This window comes from Puntigrus tetrazona, chromosome 17 (genome assembly GCF_018831695.1).
Source record: "Puntigrus tetrazona isolate hp1 chromosome 17, ASM1883169v1, whole genome shotgun sequence".
In the NCBI taxonomy this organism is placed as follows: Eukaryota; Metazoa; Chordata; class Actinopteri; order Cypriniformes; family Cyprinidae; genus Puntigrus; species Puntigrus tetrazona.
In genome coordinates this window covers 5,535,101-5,561,102 of record NC_056715.1, presented here as the reverse complement: position 1 = coordinate 5,561,102, position 26,002 = coordinate 5,535,101, and the positions used below count along the sequence as shown (strand labels likewise).

General features: G+C 35.9%; 1 protein-coding gene across 2 annotated transcripts in view; it reads left to right on the top strand.

Moving 5' to 3' along the window:
* adck1 (aarF domain containing kinase 1) overlaps nt 1-26,002 on the top strand; it is a 101,222-nt gene that overhangs the window by 21,038 nt on the left and 54,182 nt on the right. For both annotated transcript variants that reach the window (XM_043263299.1, XM_043263298.1), the window contains exon 4: nt 11,804-12,007. In XM_043263299.1, the coding sequence (XP_043119234.1) occupies nt 11,804-12,007 (204 nt within the window). The remainder of the gene's footprint in view (nt 1-11,803; nt 12,008-26,002) is intronic.

Genomic DNA, 26,002 nt, shown 5'->3' with positions numbered 1-26,002 from the left:
GCCTAGCATGGTTGGTACCAAATTCCAAAGAGGAAAGCAAATTGGTAATGGCATCAAAAAGTGGAAAAGTGTCACAAAAAACATAAAATAATTGCATCTGCACAAGAAGTGCTTTGAAGCATTGCGCAAGTTCGAAACGGTGACAATAAATGCATGCATCATCAAAAAAAAAAACTAATCTTGCGTATAAAATGTCTTTTTGTAATTGCACCGTGGACCTGGAGGGACATTATTTCATTCCAGTGTGTTCTTGTATATGTCTCGAGTGACAAATAAACTTGAAACGTGAGAGGTAATGATAAGCGTGCATAGCAATTTAGTTTTCTAGGTGGATAATGATATCGTGATCATTTAGATCTGTATCACAATTTGGATGTCGTACCATCAATAGTTCCTTCTTGACAATTTTATTGCAGCCCTAATGGATGTCTAGATGCTTTGTCATGTGATCTGGCTTTTCTGGACAGCTTTGGAGTCGCGGCAGGGGATGTTTCAGTGCACAAATGGGCTCTAGACTGCTGAAGCATGGAGGGGCCGTACATGAAAATTATACATGGCTGAAAGCTAAATTGCCTTATGTTCCCGCTCGCTCTCTCTGTTCCTTATCTTCTCCGTACATTTAGACAGTTGGTTTCTATAAGTGGTCCACTGTAAATCGCATGTACTATAGGAGATTTGGAAGCCGTGGTGGTAGTATATGTATGCACGCTGCCAGTCGCTGTAGAAAAGCCCGGTCTGCACATCCATCTGCACTCTTGGAATTTATTATCTCAAAGCTTTTAGAAAAAAGCCAGATAATTAGCTGCAATGGAGGGAGAAAGCACTCATTGTAGTTACTGGCTTTTAGCTTCACTCTACATTAATTAATGGCGGTCTCTCATGATGTGAAAAAGCAGGAGTCTTTTAAAGGTCCATTACCGTTTCTTAGCGGTGGACGATCTGCGCTGACCAGCAGAAGCATGGACAGCTAAATGTTTTTGTACTGTTTGAATTTTTAAGTAGAATTTGTAGCGTGGAAAGATTTCGAAAGGTGATGGAATATGCGTGCAAATGTTCAATATTCTTGAAATGTAAAATATCAAACTTTTGAGATTTGTTTTGTGTAAAAACTATGTTTTGCGCTACATTTCAAACCTTTACACAATGCCAATTAAACTGTTCAAAAGTTTGGGGTTTTTTATTTTCCATTTTGAAAGACAGACATTTATAATATTGCAAAAGATTTTCATTTCACATAATTGCTGTGCTTTTGAGCTTTCTATTTATTAAAGAATCCTTAAAAAAGTCAGTTTCCACTTAAATATTAAACAGCATAATTGTTTTCAACATTCAGCATGGTTTTTAACAATGTTTCTTGTGCAATAAATAAGCATATTAAAATGATTTCTGAAAGATCCTTTAACACTGCAGACTGCATTAATACCTGATAAAAATGCAGCTTTACTGTCAAAGGAATTAATTTCGATCTTGAAATGTATTACAGCAGAAAAAAGTTTCAATTGTATCCCCAACAGTGCAACTTAAAGAGTAGTTCACTTTCAAAACAACAATTTGCATAAAATGTACTCACCTCCTTATTTCTTTTATCATGGATGACAAGGTGGTTCTGAAAATTTTACTCATTTAACTCAAATGTAAAATTTTAATACATTTATTTTAATGATATTGACTATAAGTTTTAGCTTCCAGCATTGTGTGCATCTGTGTTCTTTTAATAAATAGGTTTATTAAGTAGTTAATCCGGAAATGAGAATTGTTTGCCTTCCTTTCTTGTTTTGGGTTGTTAGAGTTGTGAGGTGTAAAATTTAGTGAAAAGTTTTACTTGAGAACTCTGTTGATGCTTATTAACAGATTCTCACTTCCTGAAACGCTGCTGAGGTTCGACTGATGCCTGAAGCCTGAAAACATCCCATGTACTGTATTAATTAGTTTTACTTGTATCAGTGTAATAATTGCATGCAAGGTAGCACATGGGCTGCTCGCATTTTAAGTACTGTCACATGGCAAAAGATCACTCGATCCGAAATAGTGTGGATTCCATAGTGAGTAAATGTTTTGTCACCATAGCTAAAATATTTTTAATGAGTAGTTGTTTAGCAGATGCGTTATATATTATATCTATTATATACTACGCTTATCTTAAGGTCCACCTGGAGTAACCTTAGGTTAAGTGACTTCTCAAGGGCCCAGTGGAGATAGTTCGCTCCTTACGGAATTTCACCTTCAGCCTAATAATCACAGCTTTCAATCATTTTGCTTTTAGACATACTTTAACGAGTTCGATACATAACTAATTTAAGGCGTATTTACTTTTTGCTTCTGTAAGTTTGCGTATTTGGAATGCCGTGTGTTTTAAATGAGAAGGACATGCTGCTGATTAGCACAGACCGGCATTATCAAGAAAAAGAAAAGTAAAGAAATTGTATTCCAGCTTGGAAGTCATATTTGGCAACCTTGGCACCTCCAGTGAATGTACGGATGATTATAGCCTAAGGCTGACAGCTAAAATAGACCAGTGTTTACTCAGATATATTGAAATACATTTTTCAGAATTAGATACAGTCCCTCATACTGTGGATTTATTTATTTATTGTTTCTCTTTTTGAATATTTTAAGAGGTAGTAGCCAATTGTACATAAATTGCTATAATATTTGTATAGTACAGATAACTCCCATACTATGTATGTGTGTGTATATATATATACACACACACACACACACACACACACATATATATATATATATATATATATATATATATATATATATATATATATATATATATATATACAAAATTGCTTTTACGTATTTATTTCTTTTTGCTGAAATCTGATTTCTCCTACAGTTTTTTTGTGAACTCTATATACTCTTTGTTTATTAGTCATTGGCTTTGTATGCTGGGAAAAGATACTGTAGCTGTTTAAAATTCAAATTACAAATGGAATTTTCTTGAACACAGTGTAATGGTGAGTGGTTTCTGTAATGGCTCAAACATCATCGTGTTTAAAGATGGGTTTACTTGCAGTTCTTGTATGAAATGATATCTAGCATCGGGAAAAAAGATGGCGTCTCAGGTCTCCTCGGAGAAGTGGAGATTTGAGGAACGAAATGGTGTGCCGTCTCTCCGAGGAGAACAGTAAATCAGACGCTGCTTGGGCTCCACCAGTGCATGAAATGGCTGCAGTAATGAATTTGCGGCCAGCACATTAGCATGCTTTAGCCTCTGTCTCAATTCTTCTGTTGAGTTCTCACTTCTGATAATCGTCTCTCTCATATTCTAAAATGCAAATTGCATTCTTATCACACCAAAGCTAGTAATAAATAGACGCAGCTCCAAATGAAGTTTTCAGTTTTACAGATCCAGCACTGAAACTCAGTGAAAACTAGTGTTAAAATGATTGCCTGGTGTGTTTGCGCATGAAAATTGTGGGTTTTGTTTCGTAATTGTAGCTTTTTGCTCTTTTAAAGAGATTAATAAGTGAAATATTCTGTGATTCACATACTTTGTCCGTTTTTTTTTTTACTCAACCAATATCATGAGTTTGATATGATTATGTTTGTTTGTACTTGGCAGACCAGACATTTTTATGGTAAGTTTTGTTGTTGCTTTTGCATTTGCTACTTTTTGCAATTCAACTGATCAGTGGATAAAATTATGCATTTAAAAAGTCAAATTGGTTCAGATTTTTTTTAAACCATTGCATTAACAACAGGACTGATGTTTTACCTTGCTTTACTGTGATTTACCTTATCACTCTTTTAAAGCAATAGTTGGCACTATATAGGGGCTCATATGCGTCGTGAACTAATGCAGTCAGAGTGAAGGGCCGAATGTATAAGCTTGCAGTATTGCATCACTGCATTAGTAATGTGCGCTTCACTGACCTTTAAATCATTGTTTAATGTTTAATTGTCTAAATAAATTAATAAATAAAAAAAATAAACACATCAGCATTAAGTTTCACATCCTGAATAGGAAGCTAATATGACGGAGTATTGATTTGGCTCACAGAGCGTTCAGTAATGAAGTGTGGGACTGCATAATTCAACCCCTATTGCTGCAGATGTAATCTGGGATGTCTTTTTTTATTAATTGAATGCAATGCATCTGCTGCTAATGGCGTGTTATTCTTGAGGGCTGTGGTAGCATGTGGTGGCTGCGAACATTTCTCAGCTGCTGTCAGGTTATGATGACTGTTTTAGGTTGCAGGCTTTTGATTATCAATACTTTATACTAAGGAATGTGAAGTTTAAGAAAATATATTATTAATGTTATTCAAAATTTGCATTAATGATTGTTTAAGAGTTTGTCACATTTCACTCCCAAAATCAAAATTTGTAAATGATAATTTTTTTACTTGCATTAAGAAAAGAAATTCAAATAATTTTATGTGAATTTGTGAGGGGAATTGTTGACGGGGGTATGTAATAATAGCCTATGTATAATATTTATAATGTACTAATTTTACTTTGCTCATCAAAAAATGTGTTGCCGTATTTTTCTCAGTTTTTTAAATGTAAAGTCAGCAGCAACAAAGTTCCAAAAATATATTTTTTTAATTTTTGTAAAAAAAGTTGCGTAGTGTGTAACATTTTGAGCCTGCTGGCTCTTCATCAGACAAATAAACAATTTATTATTTGGTCGAGCACACATTTGAGATTGATGTACGTGCTCTAATATGCTCATAGTATTTTTTTTTTCCATTTTTTAAAATCGTATGTATTATAAAACAATATGAATATTTTATAAACATGATTATAAATATAACAAATTATTATGGCTGCAGAATGATTTATAATGATTAACCCCATTCAAATAAGCTTTTGTTTACATACAATATGTGTTTATAGTATATTTATATATGTGGATATGTATGTGTGTTTTTCAACATATATATACAGGTTGCATCAAAGCACTGTATAAAATACTTCTAAAATGATTTATAAATTATATATAAATTTATTAATATAAAATTTAAACTATTAATCTATGTTGCCAATCATTATGCGATTTTGAAAGTGTCAAAAAGATTCAGCATCTGAAATCTGGTTTCACACTATTTTATATTTTTTGGATACAAAATATTTAAAAATTTGGCAGTAATGTTTATATGCATGTCACTAGCCTAATAAAGAAAACCCTTTGCTTATTTCAAAAGTTGCCCTTTGACCTCATCTTATCCTTTTAATAAAGGCTAATCTTTCTTTTGATGGATTTGGGCAAATAGGCCAGTTAACCTCCATGACTAGAATCACCATTGCTTGTCTGGAATAATAGCAAGCTCATCTGAATCTATTGAAAACCCACCAAGCGGAAAGAGACTCCTTTCAGAAGTTGCAAAGAGGCTTCACAGCAAGGCCGTAAATTTAGGTATGGAAGACAGGAAGACGTGCCATTACCAAAGTTAAGAGGCTATACTGAATAATCCCCGCCGGTATTTCTAGCACTCGCGTTGAAACTGAACGGAGGCGATGCACACACAATCTCGCGTTTAACAGCACGTCGCGTGAAGCAGATGCGTAAATCGTAAGGGCAGAGTAATCCACGAAGGTTTTGTTTGTTTTAGGTCTGTCACGAATGAGATACACTTCCATTTGTTCGATGTCATCACCACTGAAGGGCTAAGTGCATCTCCGTTCTACTCGGGCAATTCATTACTGTATGTTAATTTGATGCTAGCGCCAGGAGCTAGCCAAACAGACCCCACAGCCCTCCATCTGGCCAGGCAATTTCAAACTGAGATGGGCGGCAGTAGGTGCCGCTCGCGGAGGTGGGGGGAAAGATGAATAAGACGGGCTTTTTAATGGTCTAGTGTGCATTTATTGACTGCTGGGAATTTTCTGAGATTGGGCAGCCGCTAAATTGCCCGCTCCCTCCGAGTTATTCATGAAGTCACAATGTAAAGCAATAATTGCCTGGCAATAGTAGATGCAATTTCTATGAACGCATGTCGGTCCACTTTGCTTACAATGGGAGTGACAGGCTAAGCCGCTGTGTAATGATGGAAGCGCACAGAGCGTCTTTTCACCTCAAACGACAGTGATCACAGGAGAGTGAGCCGTCTTTTTGTGGCTTTCCTTCGCGTGGACCTTTCATATACGAGAACTCACTTTATTAAAAAAGAAAGGGAGAAATGAGTGGACAGCATTATTATTATCAGTTTTATGCTTATAAGGCCAGGTTTTATGTCTGTCTGGAGGTGTGATTCTTTGGTTACTCTGTCAATAGGGCTGTAATACGTGACTCCAGCGTTTTAGAGGTCATTGATTCGCTCTTTTACCGCCAAAACATGAAAAAAGTCAATGAGACTCAAAATGAGTGGTTCACCTAGCTGTAAGACCATATCAGTCTGATGTCTCTGAGGTGATATTATTACATGGTAAAGCATGTTTTATTTACTTTCAAATAGTTATCTAATGGAATTTGTTAGTAGCGCTTATTGGTTGCACAATGTGCGATTTTGTCTAATATAAATATATTTTTCATGTTCTTGATTCACATGTAGCCTAATGTGCCGCTAACATTACAAAAAAACATGGTTGTTTTAAACATACTTATTTTCTTTGTGCCCTTTTATTTGCAAGCTGTTAGCTAAACATACTAGCTTAACATTAGCTGCTTCCTATTTAAGAAAAGCTAATTAACTTTTGTTTTTCAGGGTGATGTTGTGAACGTGTTACAAGCTAATTTCCATTCAGAAATACTATTATCTCTTCACCTTGTTCACCCCTATCTATATCATTAGTGTCTCTGGCACTAGAATTATTTATGGATTTGTGAGAACTAATTTGTATTAATTATTATTTAGCATAAGTGCAATGATTAATTTTTCTCCGTAATAAGTGTTTTTTTTAACACAGTGAACTTCATGTGCCGTATGCACTCTATACATTCAATAATAAAGGAATTAACAAACTTATTATTTCAGTTCAGTGACAGACTGCCCATAAAGAAAATTTTATAGACCCTGAGACCAAGAAACATTGTTCTGTCTATAATTAGAGTGTCTGGATTATTTATGCCAGTGTTTGTTTCATACTAATAGTCTTTAGATTGTTTTTAGTGCGTGGTGTAAATTTCTGTGCATGGATTTATGCATTTATTTTTGCATTTTTTTAATTTTTTAAATGTTTTCATTTTTACTTATATATTTGAATGCATTTTATTTTTTTATATTTATCTCATTTATTTGTGTGTGCATTTTTACCTTTGCTTATTTGTATTTGCCCTGATTAATGCTGAGCAATCAAATTTTAGTTCCATAAAATTTTAATTAGCAGTTTGATATTTTTTTATGTTACGTGACAAACTATTGATTTTTTAAAATATATATTTACTTATTTATACTTGATGCCGATTTGACCTGGCACTTTTGCCGTGTTGATGCGCCGAGGTTAACAGTCTGTCTTAACGTGTCAAGTTTGTGACAGTATTGCTAATTCATGTTTCCTTTGATGTGAGACTGATCATTATTCTTTGGTGTTTTGTGCACAGTGAGAGCAGGGATAGCATAAGAGGAACCTCTGCTGCCTCCCCATTAGTCCCCTGGCAATAACATGCTCTGATGATGGTCCTACAAAGCATTTTTCAAAGGCCATCTAATGGCTTCTGCCTGCTGCTGAAATATGTCATTAATGTCTGTGGCAATTACGAGAGTTGTCAGAGCTCCGGCTTTGTGCCGCTCTGTCCACGGATGAAAGGGTTGCGGGAAGAGAGAGAGAGAGAGAGGGATGGAGGGAGGGCTTTCGGGGAGGAGGAAGACAACAGTAGAGGAGGTGATGGGGAGGTAGTGGGAATTGCTCTACTTGGGTATTAATTGTGCAGGGCCTCGTTGCCTCCACAGAGCAGCGGTGACAGACTGTACATGCCAGAAGAGAACGTGATGTTTCACTCAGGGGTATTCAGAAGAACCTGTTTTCCAAATCGACTAGGCTTACGGAAGCGATTTATCTGGCTTGTTTTGGGTTCGTCTGACTTATTTCTTAAGGGGCATTTTTTTGATTTTGCAGTGTTAATAGTATCAGACCAGTCAGCCAAATGATAGTGGTTTTTAGTTAGTTTTTTGTCGATGTCAGTATGAAAATATATGACCGATACACCCTATAAGGCCGTTGGCTATATTTGCTATTTTCTTTGTGGATACTGTTCTTCATATTGCTGTTTTATTATTTTTTATTATTCTTGATACATTAGGTATTATTTTATTATTCTCGATACTAAAACCTAACTTTTAATACTTTTGATTACAATGATTCACTCAATGTGTGATAGTACATATTTAATGTACAATAGGGGTTTGATTTTTTTATATATTATATATATATATATATATATATATATATATATAGATATATATATGTGTGTGTGTGTGTGTGTATGTATGTATATGTGTGTGTATATATATATATATATATATATATATATATATATGTATAATATGTAATCAAATTATTTTAAATTGTCCTTTTTCTCTGTTATATTTTGTGTTTGTTTAAATTCTTTACATTTATTTTTATTTGAATAAATAAATGTATTTTTATTATTTTATAATAAATTATTTTATTTACATTAAAATGTTAATTATTTAAGCACCTTACTATTAATAAGCAGCTAAATTTAGGATTTTATTAGACAAAAGTCAAAATAAAGTGTGACCTAAATTTGTTCGTCATTTTAGGGATAATATATTTATAGAATTTCTATAAAAAAAAGAATTTAGCAATGTTTATCTTAAAATAGCCAAATAGCTGCTGATTAATGATCTCTTAATAGTCTTTAAAGGTTGGGAACATGTTTAATAAGTTTGATTTAAGTTAGTAGTGATACACTTTATGCTTATTCATGGTCATTTTGTAAAGGATGTAATCTCTAATGAACGATATAGCCAATGAATTCCAACAGGGAACATTTTGTACCCCCAGAATACTTCAGCTGCCTTCAGTTTGCCAGAGTTCATAGCTAAAGCACTGCGTGTCCGTTCTTCCGTGTATGATCTTTTCATCTATATCTAGCTCCTTCTCTCTCCCCTGCCCACATAAAATCAGCGCTTTCTGCTGAGTTTGCCTGTCTTAAACATGTGGAGGGCTTCTCCTGTGCCTCCCGGTGCTGCGGTGAGGACTTGATTGGCTGTCACACTTGTGTTTGCTGAACAACTCCTGTGACAAAAGACTCTTCAGCATTGCCTTGATGGAAGACATGATTGACGCCTCATCAGATACGAAGAGCGCTCTTGTGTTATTTCGCTCTCCGCTGGCTTGCAGTAAATTGCTGCAGTAAATGCTGCCCTTCTTTATAAATATATATATATATATATATATATATATATATATATATATATATATATATATATATATATATATCTTTTTTACTGAGAAACAGGTCCATTTCTGCCTGTGTGTTTCCTTTTTTGTGCAGCTTTATGTTTTGCATGCAAAAATGCGCAGCAATTCAGGGTGGAGGCCTGAAAACAAGATGTTTAAGGATCCTAATAATTGATTTTTTTTCCCTTTAAAAGCTATGGATCGACCAGCTGCACGCCACAGAGGCTCGTCGCACGAGTGCAGCTGCAAATCAACCAAATCCTCCCATTTCTCATCATGTTAAAAAGCCAACACGTGCCTCCAGGTTGCCCCTAGTGGACCGGTCGTGCGATTGCAGTAGCCGCGGGTGGCTGGGAGAAACGAGGAGCTGGAATAGCGAGAGAAATGAAGGAAGTCTGACTGCCTGCCAATAGCGTCTGCAAGTGCCAGGACTGTAAGATGGCAGGTGGCACAGATTTCTCTCCTTGGGGGATTAGCCAGCAAAGAATAAAAAAGGGTAGACCTCCTCTTCTTATCCTTTTTCCCATGCCGCTGTCCCCCCACTTTGCTTTATTGGTTCCACAGAACCAGTATAGAAGGTGTCGAAGATGAGCAGGAGGAGATCATGACTGTTATTACTGCCTCCTTCGTCTCTTATTAGCCCTGCCTTTCTCCTCGACACATCCTTACCATCAAAAGCCTGTTTGGGCTCTGGGCTGGGAAGGCGAGAACCACATGTTTTGTATCCGCTGAAATAAAGTGTCTTCTCATCACCCTCGTAATTATCTCCGAGCTGTCACATCCTATTGGCTTCTCCGGGCACGGAAAATGGGGTTTTGTGCGTGCCGCAAAGCCGGCCGGTCCGGGCTGCCTTCGGTTGGCGGTGGAGCTGAGCTCGAACAGTGCTGCAGAAAATGCCCATAGGACAACCTTTAAATCTCCCATCCACTGCATGTGAGGATTAACAGCAAATCCTGCCTGACAGAAGTGTGTTTACTCTCCCCTCGACATCCAGTCAGAAATATCACCTCCATCCAAAGAAGTTTTTTGGACCTGAGGGGGTGTTGCCTGAGGAAACACTCAAGAAAAAACACACTGGGGTTAACGTGAAATATTGGAGATGAATGAACCCTAAAATTTATGGTGATTGTGGTGCCTAGGCAACATATACCATTACATGACCCCTCTTCCACCCACAAAATGCACAATTATCACTGTTGGAACTATTAAATGAGCATATTAGTATGATTTCTGATCGTGTGACACTGAAGAGATGCTAAAAAACTTTGCTTCACAAGAATAAAAGACATTTTAAAATACGTTAAAATAGAAACTGTAGAAAATAGAAAAATTTAACTTATTTTAAATTGGAATAATAATTTTCATCAAATAAATGTAACAAACAAACTATAATGAAAGTTTTTGTTTCAGTAAATGAATTATGAGACACATTTGTGTAGTGGATCAAACTGGATCATAAAGGAATTGGCGTTCATCGACAGAACTACCAATAATTTGTAGTCCTTTTTGAATCTGATGCCGAACACTGTTCCAGATCATTGCAGCCCAGTTTAATCCCTGCACACACACGATGTCACACACATATAGACTCCCCACCCAGTATAATTAGGTGCATGTGGACTTTGTCTTTTGAGGGATGATTTGAATCGGAAGACCGGCCTCATATGCGGCCCCATTTGGAGCACAAAAGACTGTCTTTTGTCAGGGTGAGAGGGTTAAGAGAGCTCATTTCACGGCAGTTTATTTGCACTGGTCCCAAAGGGACGTCCCTCCAAGAGTACTATCAACTCTACCAGCTGGTGTTGGGACGGGACAGCACAAAGACCCCTGTAAAACTGACGTCCCATTTAAACAGCATTTAAGACAAATGGGATGATGGGGAGGGAATCTATTGTGTGTGTGTGTGTGTGTTTCCTTTTTTACTGCTAGCAGTGATTCCGGCAACTTATCAAAATATGCTTCTTTGATGTTGTTTTTTTTAAACATTGTCTTTTGTTGTAATTAATAGCAAATTAATATGCTAATTAATATGAACAGTGTTTATTGTCTTTTCTTCACATTCTTTCTTTGAGTAACACTAATTTAAAAAAATGTACTAAATTAAAAAAAAAAAAAAAAAAATATATATATATATATATATATATATATATATATATATATATATATATATATATATATATATATATATATATATATATATATATATATATATATGTATAGACACACACAATATTTAACTGTTGCTCTGCTTAATATTTTTGTGAGAAAATTTTTATGTATTTTTTTAGGACTTTTGATGATTAGAAACATCGAAATACATCATATATATATATTATTTGGAACATCATCAAAAAAATCGTAACTGCCCAAAACAGGAGTAGTTTATTAATAAGAATTAGAAAAGCTATTATAAATGATTTTGATTCGCATTGGTAAATGTATTGGTCTAGTTTATGTATTTAATTTGTTTCTCTTTCCTCAGGTTCACAGGCGTTCGGCAGAGAGGCTCCGGGACTTGTGCTGTGCAAACAGAGGCACATTCATAAAAGTAGGGCAGCACCTGGGAGCCCTGGACTACCTCCTGCCTGAGGAGTACACCAGCACGCTGAAGGTCCTGCACAGCAGAGCACCTCAGAGCAGTATGCAGGAGATCAGGCAGGTCATACGAGAAGACCTGGGGAAAGAGGTTAGTTTTTCTGTCCGTCTGACAAAGTATTGGCATTAAATGGGTGATGTAGGGAAGTTAGGAATTTCAGCAAATACTTAAAGTTTCCCATGAATTGCACAATTTTGAAATATTCAGTTTGAAATAATCTGGCATTGAATTGTAAAAGTTGGTTTATTTATCTTAAGTTTAATGAAGCAAATAACATTTTTCATTTATTATTCACATACATCACATGCAGTCATTATTGCAGGCTGGCCCTTGTGACTGACAGGGACTGCTATTCAATAATTGTCTCGGTCACTGTGGGTCAGCAGGGTTAATGTCACATGAGAGTAGCTGTGGTCTCCCTCGTCCTCTTCTGTCAGCACTTTTGTGCCTCTCGTCAGAGCAGTCATCCTGAAACTGCTCCCTCTCAGAAATGTTTTGACAGGCATTTAAATTTTGGTGGAGATAATTGTTCTGTTCTGAAGATGACCTGTTCAAGTCATCAGCTCGTGCCCCATTGTTTTGTGTTGATATCCGGCTGTTTTCTCACATTACACAGGAAGAAGGCCTTTCAAGTTGTGCTGCCTTTGAGAAGAGGTGTTTTGTTACTTTTTGAATCAATCAAGCATATCACTTTACCTGAGAAAATTATACACTATTAAAAAATAAATGAGTTATCACGCTGAACCTTTCCGTGAACAGTTCTTACTTAATAACCACTTTTCTTGAAAAACTTTTTTTCCCAATATAAAGAACGTTTTTTGCAGTGAAAAGATTCTGTGGATGATAAATATTCATGTAATCATTTGTGCCAATAAAGATCCTTTATTTTTAAGATTAAAGAAAGAAACTCTTGCGTTGAAGGAGGTAACCAAACCATATGGTGCGAATAATTCACTCCAAAACCAATGTTTACCAACCCCCAAGCTATCCGAGATTAATTTGAGTTTGTTTCTTTATCAGAACACACTTGGAGAAAATTAGCATCAGTTGTTCACTAATGGATGGATTGTTGTGATGTTTTATCCTCAGTTTGAACTCTAATTTTGACGGCACCCATTCACTGCAGTGGATCCATTGGTGAACAAGAAATCTACAAATCTGTTCTGATTCACGAAAAACAAAATCCTCTATGTCTCGGATGGCCTATGCATGAGTATTTTTTTGTATGAACTGTTTCTTAAAACAGTAACCTAGCAAGTTTTCTGCTTCCGAAAATCTAAAAATGTAATCTTTTCTCACAATGTGGCAATTGCGAATTTAGTATTTCAGGTATGGTCAAGGTCACAAAACTTCCCAGCTCTGGTGGAATGACCTTGAAAAAGGAGGACAATTCAAACCTGTAATCACTCAGCCGGAGTCTGAGCAGGTTACCGTTAAAGAGCGGCCCTCCCTTGTCTGACCTTGAGAGGGGCTACGCTTGTACCCGACGCCTCTAGGGTGATGACTGCATCTTTACAGTTTTATTATTGTAATTATTAGCTCTAATAGATCAGTCTGACTTCTTGCTTCACTGCCTCCCCGCCTCCCATTTTTCCCTCTCTCTCACACAATCCCCATCCCTCCCTGCTGTATGACAGCCGCACTGGCTGCAACATTACGTAATTCTAGCCAGGTCGCGACTGGCTTGCGGAGGTTTAGGGCTTTTTTGGTGTGTGTGTGTGTGTATGTGTGTATATGTGTGTGTGTGTGCTGCGAGGTAAGAAGCATTTGAGACGTCGCTGTTTTGTGTGTCGGGAACTGGAGATGGACCCGTCACGGCTCGTTGGACTCGGTGCGGCAGGAGAATAATCCGTCTGCCTCTGTGTCACAATAAAAGTCCCCCCAATTCTCTGGCTTTCTCCTTTTGTCTCTCGTTCACTCCATTATCGTTTCTGTGGGAGAGTGTGGATATGTAGATTAGGTAAGGCTTGCGCTCCTAATGTTGTGCAAGAATAATGCATCTCTGTATGCTCTGTGTCAGGTCAGCGCAAGTGTTTTTAATGAACATTATTCATCTGGATTTAGCTAGGATGTTTCTTGGAGGAGAAAAGCATATTAATGTTTTTTTTCCCCACTCAAATTTTCTTGAGAACAAAGGAAAAACAAATAATACATAATTAAACTGGAAATGTTACTCTATTAGTAGCCAGATTTCCATCCATGTGTTTAAATGTGAATTTAAGGATATTGCATAAAAAACACCACAAGTAATATGACATTTTACTTTTATAAATATTTATTTTTTGTTATATATATATATTTTTATCCCAGTTAGCCCAGGAATTGCTGGAAAAAAAATGCTTCTTTGCAAGAACATACACAAGCACGCATACACACATACACACAAACACACACATATATATACATAGTATATATTTTTATTTTTATTTTTCTATTTTTATTTTTTTCTGTGTTGCACATTTTATTTTGTATATTGTACATATTTCTCTTTATATCTGTCTTGTCTTGTTATCGTGTTGCACTGCAGAGTTTTTGTCACTAAAACAAATTCCTCGTATGTGCAAACATACCTGGCAATAAAGTGATTCTGATTCTGATATATATATATATATATATATATATATATATATATATATATATATATGTGTGTGTGTGTGTGTGTGTGTGTGTGTGTGTGTGTGTGTGTGTGTATATATATATATATATATATATATATATATATATACATACATACATACATACATATGCAGATACACAAAAATGCACACATTTTTGTATCATTTTGATACATATTTTTAATTGACCCATACCGTAGCTGCTATATAGCTACTTTATATAAATCGAGTTCATCAGTAACATAAATTTATCAATTATATAAATGTATTTATTTATCTATCTTATTTTTTTATTTATTTATCTTATTTTTACTCATTCGCAGTGCAAGGTAAATATTTTTTATATGCCTTAAACTTAAAAATGATATTAACATGAAAATTATAAAAGTGTACAGCAGACTTAAAAAGCCAAACAGAGAGAAAGAATCTGCCTGCTCATTTCACACGTCTACCCTATGCCACTGGGCTGTAGTATTCGATGTGCTGTGCTGTGACTGGTTGGCAGTGCCCTTCAAACACAATCTCTGCCAGGGCTTTTAGCGAGAGTCTCCTGCACCGTGAGGTAAACTACAGCATCCCAGAATTCCCCCACCTCCCCTCATATTTATTTATGAGGCCTGGCATGGTCTCACACAAAATCAAAAAGCTGTTACGGGCGGCTCTGGATCCATTTAGATAAGGAATTATTGATATCACAAAGGTGTGGGGAGGAAGACAGACACTGGTTTTGGTTTCCTCTCAGCTTGCCTTCACTCTATCTTTTTAATTCACTCTTCTTTAAGCCCCCGAGCAACTGAAATGTTATTCCACGAGATTTCCAGTTAATAGAGCCAGACCTCTGCTTTATGCAGTTTTAGCGTAGTAGAAAGCCACTCAGCTTGTATAGAATATACATGTAAACACATTTATATAAAATACAGAAAAATTAGTAACATATATCCCTGTCATGTGATAGTAATACACTGCTTTTATTGTAACCTTGTTAATATACGACACCTCTCAGCACACAACAAAACAACAGCTATTATAATTTTGCACTGCATAGCTTTCTAGAAGCCTTAAGGAATGTTGTGTGCTGGTATACAGCATTAACCTTCAGCACACTGTATAAGGGAGGGTTGGGTAGAGGGACTGAAAAAAGGACGAGGCGCTTAGTAGTTCAATTATGCAAATATTTATCAAAAGTAATTATCACGTTCTGGTGAAAAATGGAGCTAATTACTCAACACTACCTAGTTTTGAGCTCACAGAAAAGAGTGCACTCACAACAATTTGAGCAAGGACTCTCAACCATGTACCTTAGGGGTTGTTTGTTAATAATAATAAAAAAAAGTATATGTACTGAGGTGGTTGTGAACATAATAATTATAGGCGGTCTGTAAGAAAGCGTAAATGAAATTCATAAGTGCAGTCACTTAGAAAAGTAATTGCGCAACAATTTGAGATGTAATTCATGCCAGATTTCTCTGGCAGTGTATTTTTCGGGACCGCTTGTCATCGTCCACAAGATGAGAATCGTAAGTGTGATCGCTTAGTAAAATAATAACGCAACAAAACACGCAATGTGACATGTTATTCCTGCCAGAAAAAGCCAGAAATGGATCTCTTTAGGATTTCTTTGCTGGTTTTATCATCCGCAAGATGAAAATTGTAAGTGCGATGGCTAAGAAAAGCAACAGCGCGCCGCAAGACGTGCAATTTGAGATGTTATTCATAGCAAAAAAAGGCCAGATTCTTTTGGAAGCTAATCTTTTTGAGATTTGTTTTACCGGTTATATCATCTACAAGATGAAAATCGGAAATGCGATCGCTTAGAAAAGTAATAACGCTCAACAAGATGTGCAATTTGAGATGCTAAACATGCCGGAAAGCGTTACAACTTTCTCTGGCAGTGTATTTTTAGGAACCGCTTGCCATCGTCCACAAGATGACAATCGTAAGTGTGATCACTTAGTAAAATAATAACGCAACAAGACATGCAATGTGACATGTTAAAGTGCCAGAGGAATCAATTTTTGCCAGGATATCATTTTTGAGATTTCTTTGCCGGTTCATCGCTTACAAGACAAAAATCGCAGTACGAAAGTATTAGCTAAACAAGACACACAATTTGAGATGTTAAAGCCAAAAATTTTAGGAAACTAAGTAATTTTAGATACATTTAAGCCATATTAATTCTTAGATGAAGACACATGACCTTTCAGGCAAATTATGAGTTACTATGGCGACGATTAGCAGCAAAGCTAAGAGCTACGACTTGTAGCATGTGACCGCAGTATCAACTAACATATTACATATTGTCATCTCGATGATATGACATGATGTTTGTCTTCGAAAACACCATTAATTAACATTACTAGTTCCATGATTTATCTTCATTGTCTAAAGGGGATTCGAAAAGGAGGGGATTTTAATAGGTGATTGTATTTAGTGTAATATATGTTCTTGCCTAAAAAATACTTTCCTACACATCTGTTTAGGTATATTCAGTGACACCTTCACACATTTAGACAGGTCTTGCATGGCCAGTAACAGTTTAACTTGAGGATGGTTAGATCTAAACGACGCTTCCATATGCTGGTTAACCTAAGAAAGTCCCTGTCACTCATTAACCAAAGGAGACGCAATTAACATTTCGTGAGACAAGAGAGGTTGGCCACATTTGGTTTTAAAACTCCACCGCAGTTCTCTACTTTAGCAAAGACGAGACATATCAGTCTGCGGTTTCCACTAGTTTTCTGTCATTTGCTAGAGAAATGCTCTTTAAGCTGTCATTGATATAAAAACACCTCACCTTCATAAATATCTTCTCTTCCGCACAGGTTCATGTCGAGTCCAGAGATACTATCTCTCTGTAAGACCCTTCCACAATATTGTATTTAATGTCACTGTTTGGTCACATCATCACTTTTTTCTGCACCGGAGCATGCAATATAATCTCTAATCGACACGTAGCTTCTTGTCAAATCCCCCCTCAGTTGAGCAATCGTGCCATCTGAGCTACGAGATGAAGTTCTTAACCGCTCTGTCAGCCTGGTATAAATAGATCCCATCTCTGCTCTCCCATCTCTTTTCCTACTCACCTAATATTCTTTTGCAAACTTCCTGAACCATTAGCTCAGCTATGCCCTTGAGGGGGACAGAGTTTTGTTTAAAGTTAAGAAAATGTAAAAAAAAAAAAAAAAAAAAGTAATTAAAATGACATTATTCTTAGTTTTATGTTTGTACTAGGTTTATGCTGTTATTATTTTTATTTTCAAACATTCTTTGTCAATAGTCAATTGTTGACTCATTTTTATATTTGTATGTTTGTGTGTGTTTAAATGCGTGTGTGTGTGTGTATATATATGTGTGTGTGTGTGTGTGTGTGTGTGTATATATATATATATATATATATATATATATATATATATATATATATATACACAAACACACACACTGTAGATTATTAGTTTTTACTTTTAATTTTAATTGGCTACTACTCAAGTATTTAGTGTCACTTTTATTTAGTTCTTAAGAAGCATTTTTTTATTATTATTGTCAGTGTTGATGTTGTGCTGCTAAATATTTTTGTTTAAAATAATATGTATATAATATTTTTATTTTATTTGTTATTTTTAATACAGATCATTGATTTGTTTTTTTTTTCCCTAAATAAAAGTATTACTTTTTTAAAATTCTACAATAAATATTAATAAATATAATTTACGCACATTAAACATGGATGTTCCTCAGAAGGGGGTAGGCATATATAGAGGTTCTTGTTTACTGTGCAGGATGAGAATCCGGTCAGTTTCCAGCCAGAGTCCACTGTGAAACCGTAGCCTCATTTGGACCATGTAACCTCATTCATCTTCAGCCAGGTTATGAGTCTCTGATCTACTGGTGCAATGTGAGATCTCTGGCCTGTAGGTCTGCGCTTGTCCCTCAGAGAAAAGACTGGGCTCACGGGGCAGGGATCTATTACAGGAGACCATTAAACAACAGATGGCAGGCGAGTCCCAGCCTAAGAGTGGCCTGTGTGTGTGTGTGTGTGTGCGCGCTCGATCGGGCGAGGGAATCAGTGCTGTGGAAAGGGGGTGGATCCCTCGGAAAGCACCACCGCTGCTGCCTCATTCTCAATGACACAACGGCCAGCCGAGCATGTAAATGTGCATCATTTCCTCTAATGATGTGCTGGGTGCGTGGCATCATACGGGGCGTGTTTCAGCAGCACAGACGCAGAGGCTGCAGGAGCAAGACGAACCGAAACGCTCGCTGGGGCGGCAGCTGTGATTAATCACCCTGCCTCAATACTCTTCCTCCTTTCTTTCATTTGTTCATTCAGTCGTTATGTCTTTCTTTTTTCTTTTCTTTATTATTGTTTTCTTTTAAGGTCCAATAACAAACCTTTAACTACTGCTTTTGACTCAAAAAATGAATAATTTGCTGCTTATTAATAGTTAGTAAGGTAGTTATTATGTTTAGGTATTGGGTAAGATTAAGGATGTAGAATATGGTCAAGCTGAAAATGTTCTTTATAAGTAATAAACAGACAATATTTTAATAATAGGCATTCTAATAAGCAACTAGTTAATAGTGAGAATTGATCGCTGTATTTAAGTGTTACTGTTTTTTCATTCTTTCATTAAATTTTTTGAGTGTGTTTATTCATTGTTAGTTCTTTTTAGTTTTTGAATTTTTTTGAAACTTTTGTTTTATTCTTTTTAATTCATCTTTCTTTCTTTCTTTCTTAACTGTTTCTTAAACTGTTTTGACTGTTTAGGCATAAACGAAAACATTTAACATAAAAAAGTGGAACGCAAAAAAAAACAATTACAAGAAAAATCAAAAATGTTCTACTTTTAAACCTTCCATAAGATTTTTACCCTTATTTTTACCGTCCATTGACACTTTATTACTGTAAATCCTGTTTATTTATTTATTTTGGAGGGTTAGTCACGATTTTTTTCATGAACACCCAGCGAGGCCACAAAATGTTGAAAAATTAGTTATACTTAGCATGAGGGTCTGAGAAAAGAGCATGTGGTCTTTTTTGGCATTGGTGTATTGTAGTAAAGGAGCATGTGGGCGGCTGGACATCTTTGGCGTTGGTGATTTGTTGGACCCTGTAAATATCCAGACTCAGCCCTCTTTGCTTCAGTGGTTACCACCCTCGCAGAGTGCAGGCTGTCCCAGTGCTTCCTGTATCCATATGGGCCGTTCTCTACAATCAATGTCATTCTATGCCAAACCCTTTACAGCAACACCAACACCCTGGCCCAGGACCAAGCTTTGTTGTCCAAAAATAATAAAAGATGAAGCATTGGTTTCTGCTCATGTTTCTGTAAGCAGTTTATATTTCAAATTTGTGTTTATTTATGCCTACGTTTAATTAATTCATTACTGATTCTAACTGATAACTTTTAGAGTTTTAGAGTCCTTTTTTACGAACTGTACTATGTTGATCATGTTGTGGCGTTGCACGCAGCTAAAAAAAGTGTAATTGTATAGGCATGCAAGTTCAATTCAATTCAATTCAAGTTTATTTGTATAGCGCTTTTTACAATGGCTATTGTTCCAAAGCAGCTTCACAAAAGCAAAATATTACATAAGCAAAATATTACATAAATACATGCAAGTCTAATTTAATAAGGTAAAAAACACTGCACCAGGCCGATGAGATGCGCCTTTTTACCATGAAGTGAACAGCCAAGTTTACTTGGAGTCTGCAAGTATTTTTTTGAAGTCATAAAAAATGAAAAACGGAACTGTAGCATTTGTGGTGGCATATGTGGTCCTACAGTGTGAATCTGGAGTGTGCTGTAGAAATGACTCGGCAATCTGTCCACTCGGCTCTGAAGAGAAGACCCTACTGCACTGCTCTGTGGTGCGTCCCGAGACGGTTCCTCGAACTCTGTGAAAACAAACACCGAAACAACTTTTTCCAGACTTAAACATTTTTGAAGTTTGTTAACGAGGATGCAGTTGGAAATAGGATTCATTTTGTATTTTTAATGTATAGTAGCAGAAGCGACTGACTTATGTTTGTTTTGCCTGTATTTATCACTGAGGAGCTTTAGGCTGAAAGGTTTCAAGGAGCAGTGCACCCAAAAAATTTAAACGGGCTCAACATATACTCATCTACATCATGGATGGCCTAAGGGTTTTTCTTTATCCTCTGCAGTGAATGGGTGCCGTTAGTCAGAACGAACTTTCCAACTGCTGATAGAAAAACAAAAATCTAAAAGCAATCCACACTAGGGCTGGGCGATAAACCGATAACGATAATTATAGAGCGATGTAAATTTCCTCGTAAACGATAGCGGGAGTTTGAGAAGTGTTTATGAGGAAAATGCGGAACGAAAGAGCTCTTGTCATTTGAAACGTTCCATTCGGACCGTTTATCCGCTCGGATCTTGGTTCAAACAGCGTCGTGGCGCAAGTTACTAGAGCAGACGTGCTGCGGTACGAAACCCGTTCGTTTCAGTGACTGACAAAAACAATGATCTGACCATAGTTTAAACTACAATTAACAATTAACTACAATTAGCAAAGATCTGCCACTTGAAAGAAATGAAAACAATTTGATATTTATCATGATAATTATTCATATTGACTGATATGAAATAATTTTTTGGCCATATGGCCCAGCGTTAATTCACACCAGGTACGGTACATCACTTAACATCTTGTAAAGTGTAAAATCGTAAATTTGTATTACTCAACTAAGACATTTTAACTAAAACTGTTGCCTTTTTTTAAAGGATTATTTACACTTTTTTGGGAAGAATTGATAGTTTATTTAGAAGTGACAGGTTTTTTTTTTTTCTTTTTTCATTTCACAAGAACTTATTTGAATGTCTGGAAGTTGCGTACATTATTGTGATGGTTTTATCAGTTGAACTCTCATTCTGACGGCACCCATTCACAGCAGTGTCCAGAGGGGAGCAGGTGATACAATGCTGAATTTCTCTAAATCCGTTTAGATAAAAAAAAAAAAAAAAAAAAACTTGTATACATTTTGGATAAGGGTAAATTTCAGCAAATTTTCATTTTTGCTGAACAATTCCTTAATAATATAACCTTCCCCTTAGCATATAGCTTTTCATATGGCAAAACTGTCTTTGCTTGACATTTATAAAAATGAAATATTAAAATAACGCATCAATCATGAAAGAGGAAAGAGCAAAAAAGGAAGCAAAAACCATCTCTTGTTGCTTTTGATGGGGCACTACAAAGATGGGAAAATAGTTTTTTTTTTTCTTTTTTTTTAAAAAAAGATGATAAAAATGAATAAAGCAGTGGTGCGTTAGTTCAAAAGCTGATAAATACCCTCTGGGTTTCTCCTCTAGCACGATAAGAGATTAAAATATTACCATAAACACTGCATTATCTCACTCACCAGAGTTTCTCTCCCATACGCCCCACAGCAGAATGTTATCTCTCCATCTCCTCAGCATGAATATCTGCTCCATTAGCAAGCCATTCATCCACCCAACACACTGGCTCTGCTCTGAATAGGACCATAACACAGCTAAAAGTGATTGCATATCTTTTTCTTGTGAGACTGGTTCGATGCCAAACCAGTGGGCTGTTGAAAGTTGCTCCCCATTACAGTTTCTTTTGCATTAGCTTCAGTGGACGTATAATGGTGCTTGTGTGAAAGCGTTTTGAAGGCTTGTCTATCTACAAAACTCTGTCATGTCAAGTGGAATCATGTCATCCTTTATCGCAAATCTGTTTCATGAGAACGCCGCGATGCATTCAACCAACAGAAAAATAATGCAGGACAGAAGCATTTAAAAATATTTAATTACAGGTCTTTTTTTTTATAACGTGTGATTGCAATCACTCGATTTGTAGCCTTAATTAGCTAAACTTCACCAAACCTCGCTTTTACGAACAGAACCTTACAAAATATTTAAATATATACCTGCAAGGCCAAAGACTAGGTGTGACTATAAATTAAAACATTCTTGCCCTTTTTTCTAAAGTTTGAAAAATGCTACTTTTAATTATTTGATATGATATATGATATGATGTCATAAATGAGCCATAAATTGCATGTTTGTATCCAACATTTAAATCTCAGTGTTAAAGTATAGAATCTCTAGTGCTTTTGTTCACTTCTATACATAGACATGAATATAGGTTTAATAAAGGGGTAGTTCATTTCAATACCCATATGCTATCTTCTGTGGAATTATCAGTAAATAAGGATTTGACAAGTTTTGAATGGTCTGTTTCTCATACAAAGGCATCAGATCACATGAAATTTAGCGTACGAGTTGTATAGATTTCTGTGGATACTTTATGAAACAACGTACGAGTAATTCAAGGATTACAATACATTTTTTACAACTCTTTTTAACATGCGGATCTGTGTTTTAGAGTTACTGAACAGTGAGATTGAAGATTGAGATTGCACATACATTAACTAACATTTCCAAAGGCTGTTTGCTTCAAATAAACCAACCAAAAACACCCAATGGAATGCAGGTGACATGAAAAAAAAGGTCAGTGTGAGTGAATGTGGCTCCAAGAGAAGTTGATTTATTTAGTGCTGTGAAAAGATAATATTTAATCTCTAAAGCACTAATCTCTCTTTTTTTTTTTTGCCGCATTGCCTCTGATTATAAGCGTCCCAGCTGTGCCTACTTCCCTATTCATGGAGCAGAGTCTTGTGGCTTGTTTTACAGCTTCTTTCGGTGTAATTAACATCCTAAACAATCACAGCACTCTATGGCTCGCCTGTCATTTCCAAGCTTTCTGTGTTTAGGTCAAAGGCATCTTCTCATTTCCCTGCGAAAGGGTTCTGCCTACTCAAATACCCAAAATTTCTGCGCTACGCTTACTACATTTCTCGGGGAAGGCTGAATTTTCTGGCACAATGTTGAGATCTGAAGTAGATTGAAAAGAGGTTATGCACTTAACTGCACAAGTAATGACTAATTACGCCACTTTTCATGCATGCTTGTATGGGACCGTTCAATAGCTGCATGCTGACATGCAATTTCTCGGTTTTTCATATTTTAAAGCTGACATATCGTGCTCTAAGACGTACAGAGTGTTTTAGTGTATCCATGAAATGATTTAGAACTACCCAGGTGATGTGAAAATCACTTTTAAGACGTTAACAACTCTTTGTCATAATTGCAGGTGGACAAGCTGGGCTGCTCTTACTGATTCCACCAGTGAGCCTAAAATTAGCTTAAAATTACAGTTTATGCAATAGTTGTTTTTTATAAAAATAAATGTTGAGTGAACATTCCCGGTAGGCAATATTGAAATATTTTAAAAAAATTAAAAAAATATATATATTTGTGGAGCGACTAGTCAACCGACGATTCCAAGTGATATGAAGGAAGATTTGAAACCACTTTCTTTCTGTTAATCATTGAACTTTCTTGTGCATTTCAACTGTGGCTAGTTTCTTTGGTAGGCGTGCCAGTGTTTGCCTCTTAAAGGGGAAAAATGATTACAACAAGTTTTAATTATACCTCATAGACGCTGGGGAAATGTGAGCTCACCACAGCCATTATAGTGTCAGGAAAAGCAGCAGTATGGCGCTCATCATCACTAAGAGTATGTTGCTTGTGATTATACATATGCAATTGTGTAACAAACCTTCTTATTATTCCTGCCAAACGTCTTCAAAATGACTGCGTACAGCATAAAAGCAGGCAGATGAGAAACATCCTCCAGAACTCACAGCTGAACACGAAGCTCTTTGAATTGTAAATGAGGTCGCTGTACCATGTAGCTCCATACTGTGCTATACAAAGGTTACTGGCGGTGGTCGAGCGCTGTTATAGATTGGAAGGACCACTGATGTAGTTATTAGCATTTCACGACTTTTAACGCAGCAATGCCTACTTTGGGGACTTTAGGTGCCAAAGCAAATAATACTTATCTGTCTTGACTAAATTGAATCATTAAAGTTTTTGACAAAGGCCCGCTTTGATAAGAGGGAGCAATTATATCCATAGAGGTTGAGTGTATTGTTTTCATGTTTGTTTTAAGAACAAGTGTTTAATAGCTGTGCTCCTATTCATGTTGGTTTTATCTTTTTTTTGTAATGATCGTCTATAATCTCTTACTCTGATAGCTTTTCTGTAAAGAGTTGTGATCTCCGTCATTTTGATACAGGCTCCACTGAAAATAATGGTAACTTGCAGTAAGTGATTCAGATGTTGGTTCAGTAATCATTCTGATGGGTTCAATTTAGTGAAATCAAACTGTTTTTCCATCTTTCTCATTTTCTATTTACCTGTAACTTATTAATGTTAATTACAAGAACTGGTTCAAAACAGTCATGGCTTTATGAATCTAGTTGGTCACATTGTGTGTCTTTTGATTCCCCGATAAGAACTAGTTTGTAAGAGTCTCAATTGCACTGGTTGCATTGTTTTTGATTTACTAAAAAGAACAGTGTTTTAAGAGTTTCTGAATTAGACTAAACCGATAGTGTTGTATATTTTATTGTATTTGACAGCTCTCAAGGACAACGTAAGTGAACAAAATGAGCAGTTTCTAAAGCTGTCAAATTTTTAATCACATCCTATATAAACAAAACAAAACAATGCTCTTTAATTTTGTAAATTACCTGTATTTGTTTAAGTTATTATTACTTAATCAACCCAACTGTTTGATTGGTGTTACTTGGAATGCACAGTAGAAAATGTGATTTCTGGGAGATTTCTGGTTATTGCAAAATAAACTGTTCATATATAAATGCATTTATATATTAAAAACAAAATGTGCATATATATATATATATATATATATATATATATATATATATATATATATATATATATATATAACCATTATGTAAATATATACATGTAAATACATATTTTCAAAATATATACTGCATGTGTGTGTAACTATACATAATAACCATACAAAGTACACACACTTTGTTAAAATATTTTGGGTGCGATTAAAATTACGGATATTGGATTGACAGCTAATTTTTAAACGCATCAAATTTTTTTAAGCATTTATTTGTAGCACTAATCTTGTCGCTAAAAAGAGCAGGAGATTCTCTTATTCAGATTTAATACCCTAATAAGTTGCAATTTAATAACTTAATACAGTTTCTTTTAATAAATATTAATAAATAATCTCAAAATGTTGGTACCTGTAAATTGGTTCCTAGTACTGTTCCTACACAGTAACAAAAAAGGAACAGCGACCCAAGCAGCGTCCCACCTCCACACCATATCAAATTAGCCAGTTGCCCCAGGGCTAGAGATCTGAGTTAATTTGCTTTTTAAACCTCCCAGATGAAACATTTGGCTCTTAAACGTTCCTTGTAAAAACGTCAGCATTCATCACGGCGGCCCCTCAGGCTGCAGAACCGCTCAGCCCTCACGATTGTTTTTAAAAAACGGCATCTGATTCCATTGCGGTCCTTACGGACCATTCAAAATCTTTGCGTCCTTGTTCTTCTGGACATGCTTGAGTGTTATAATTGCTTGCA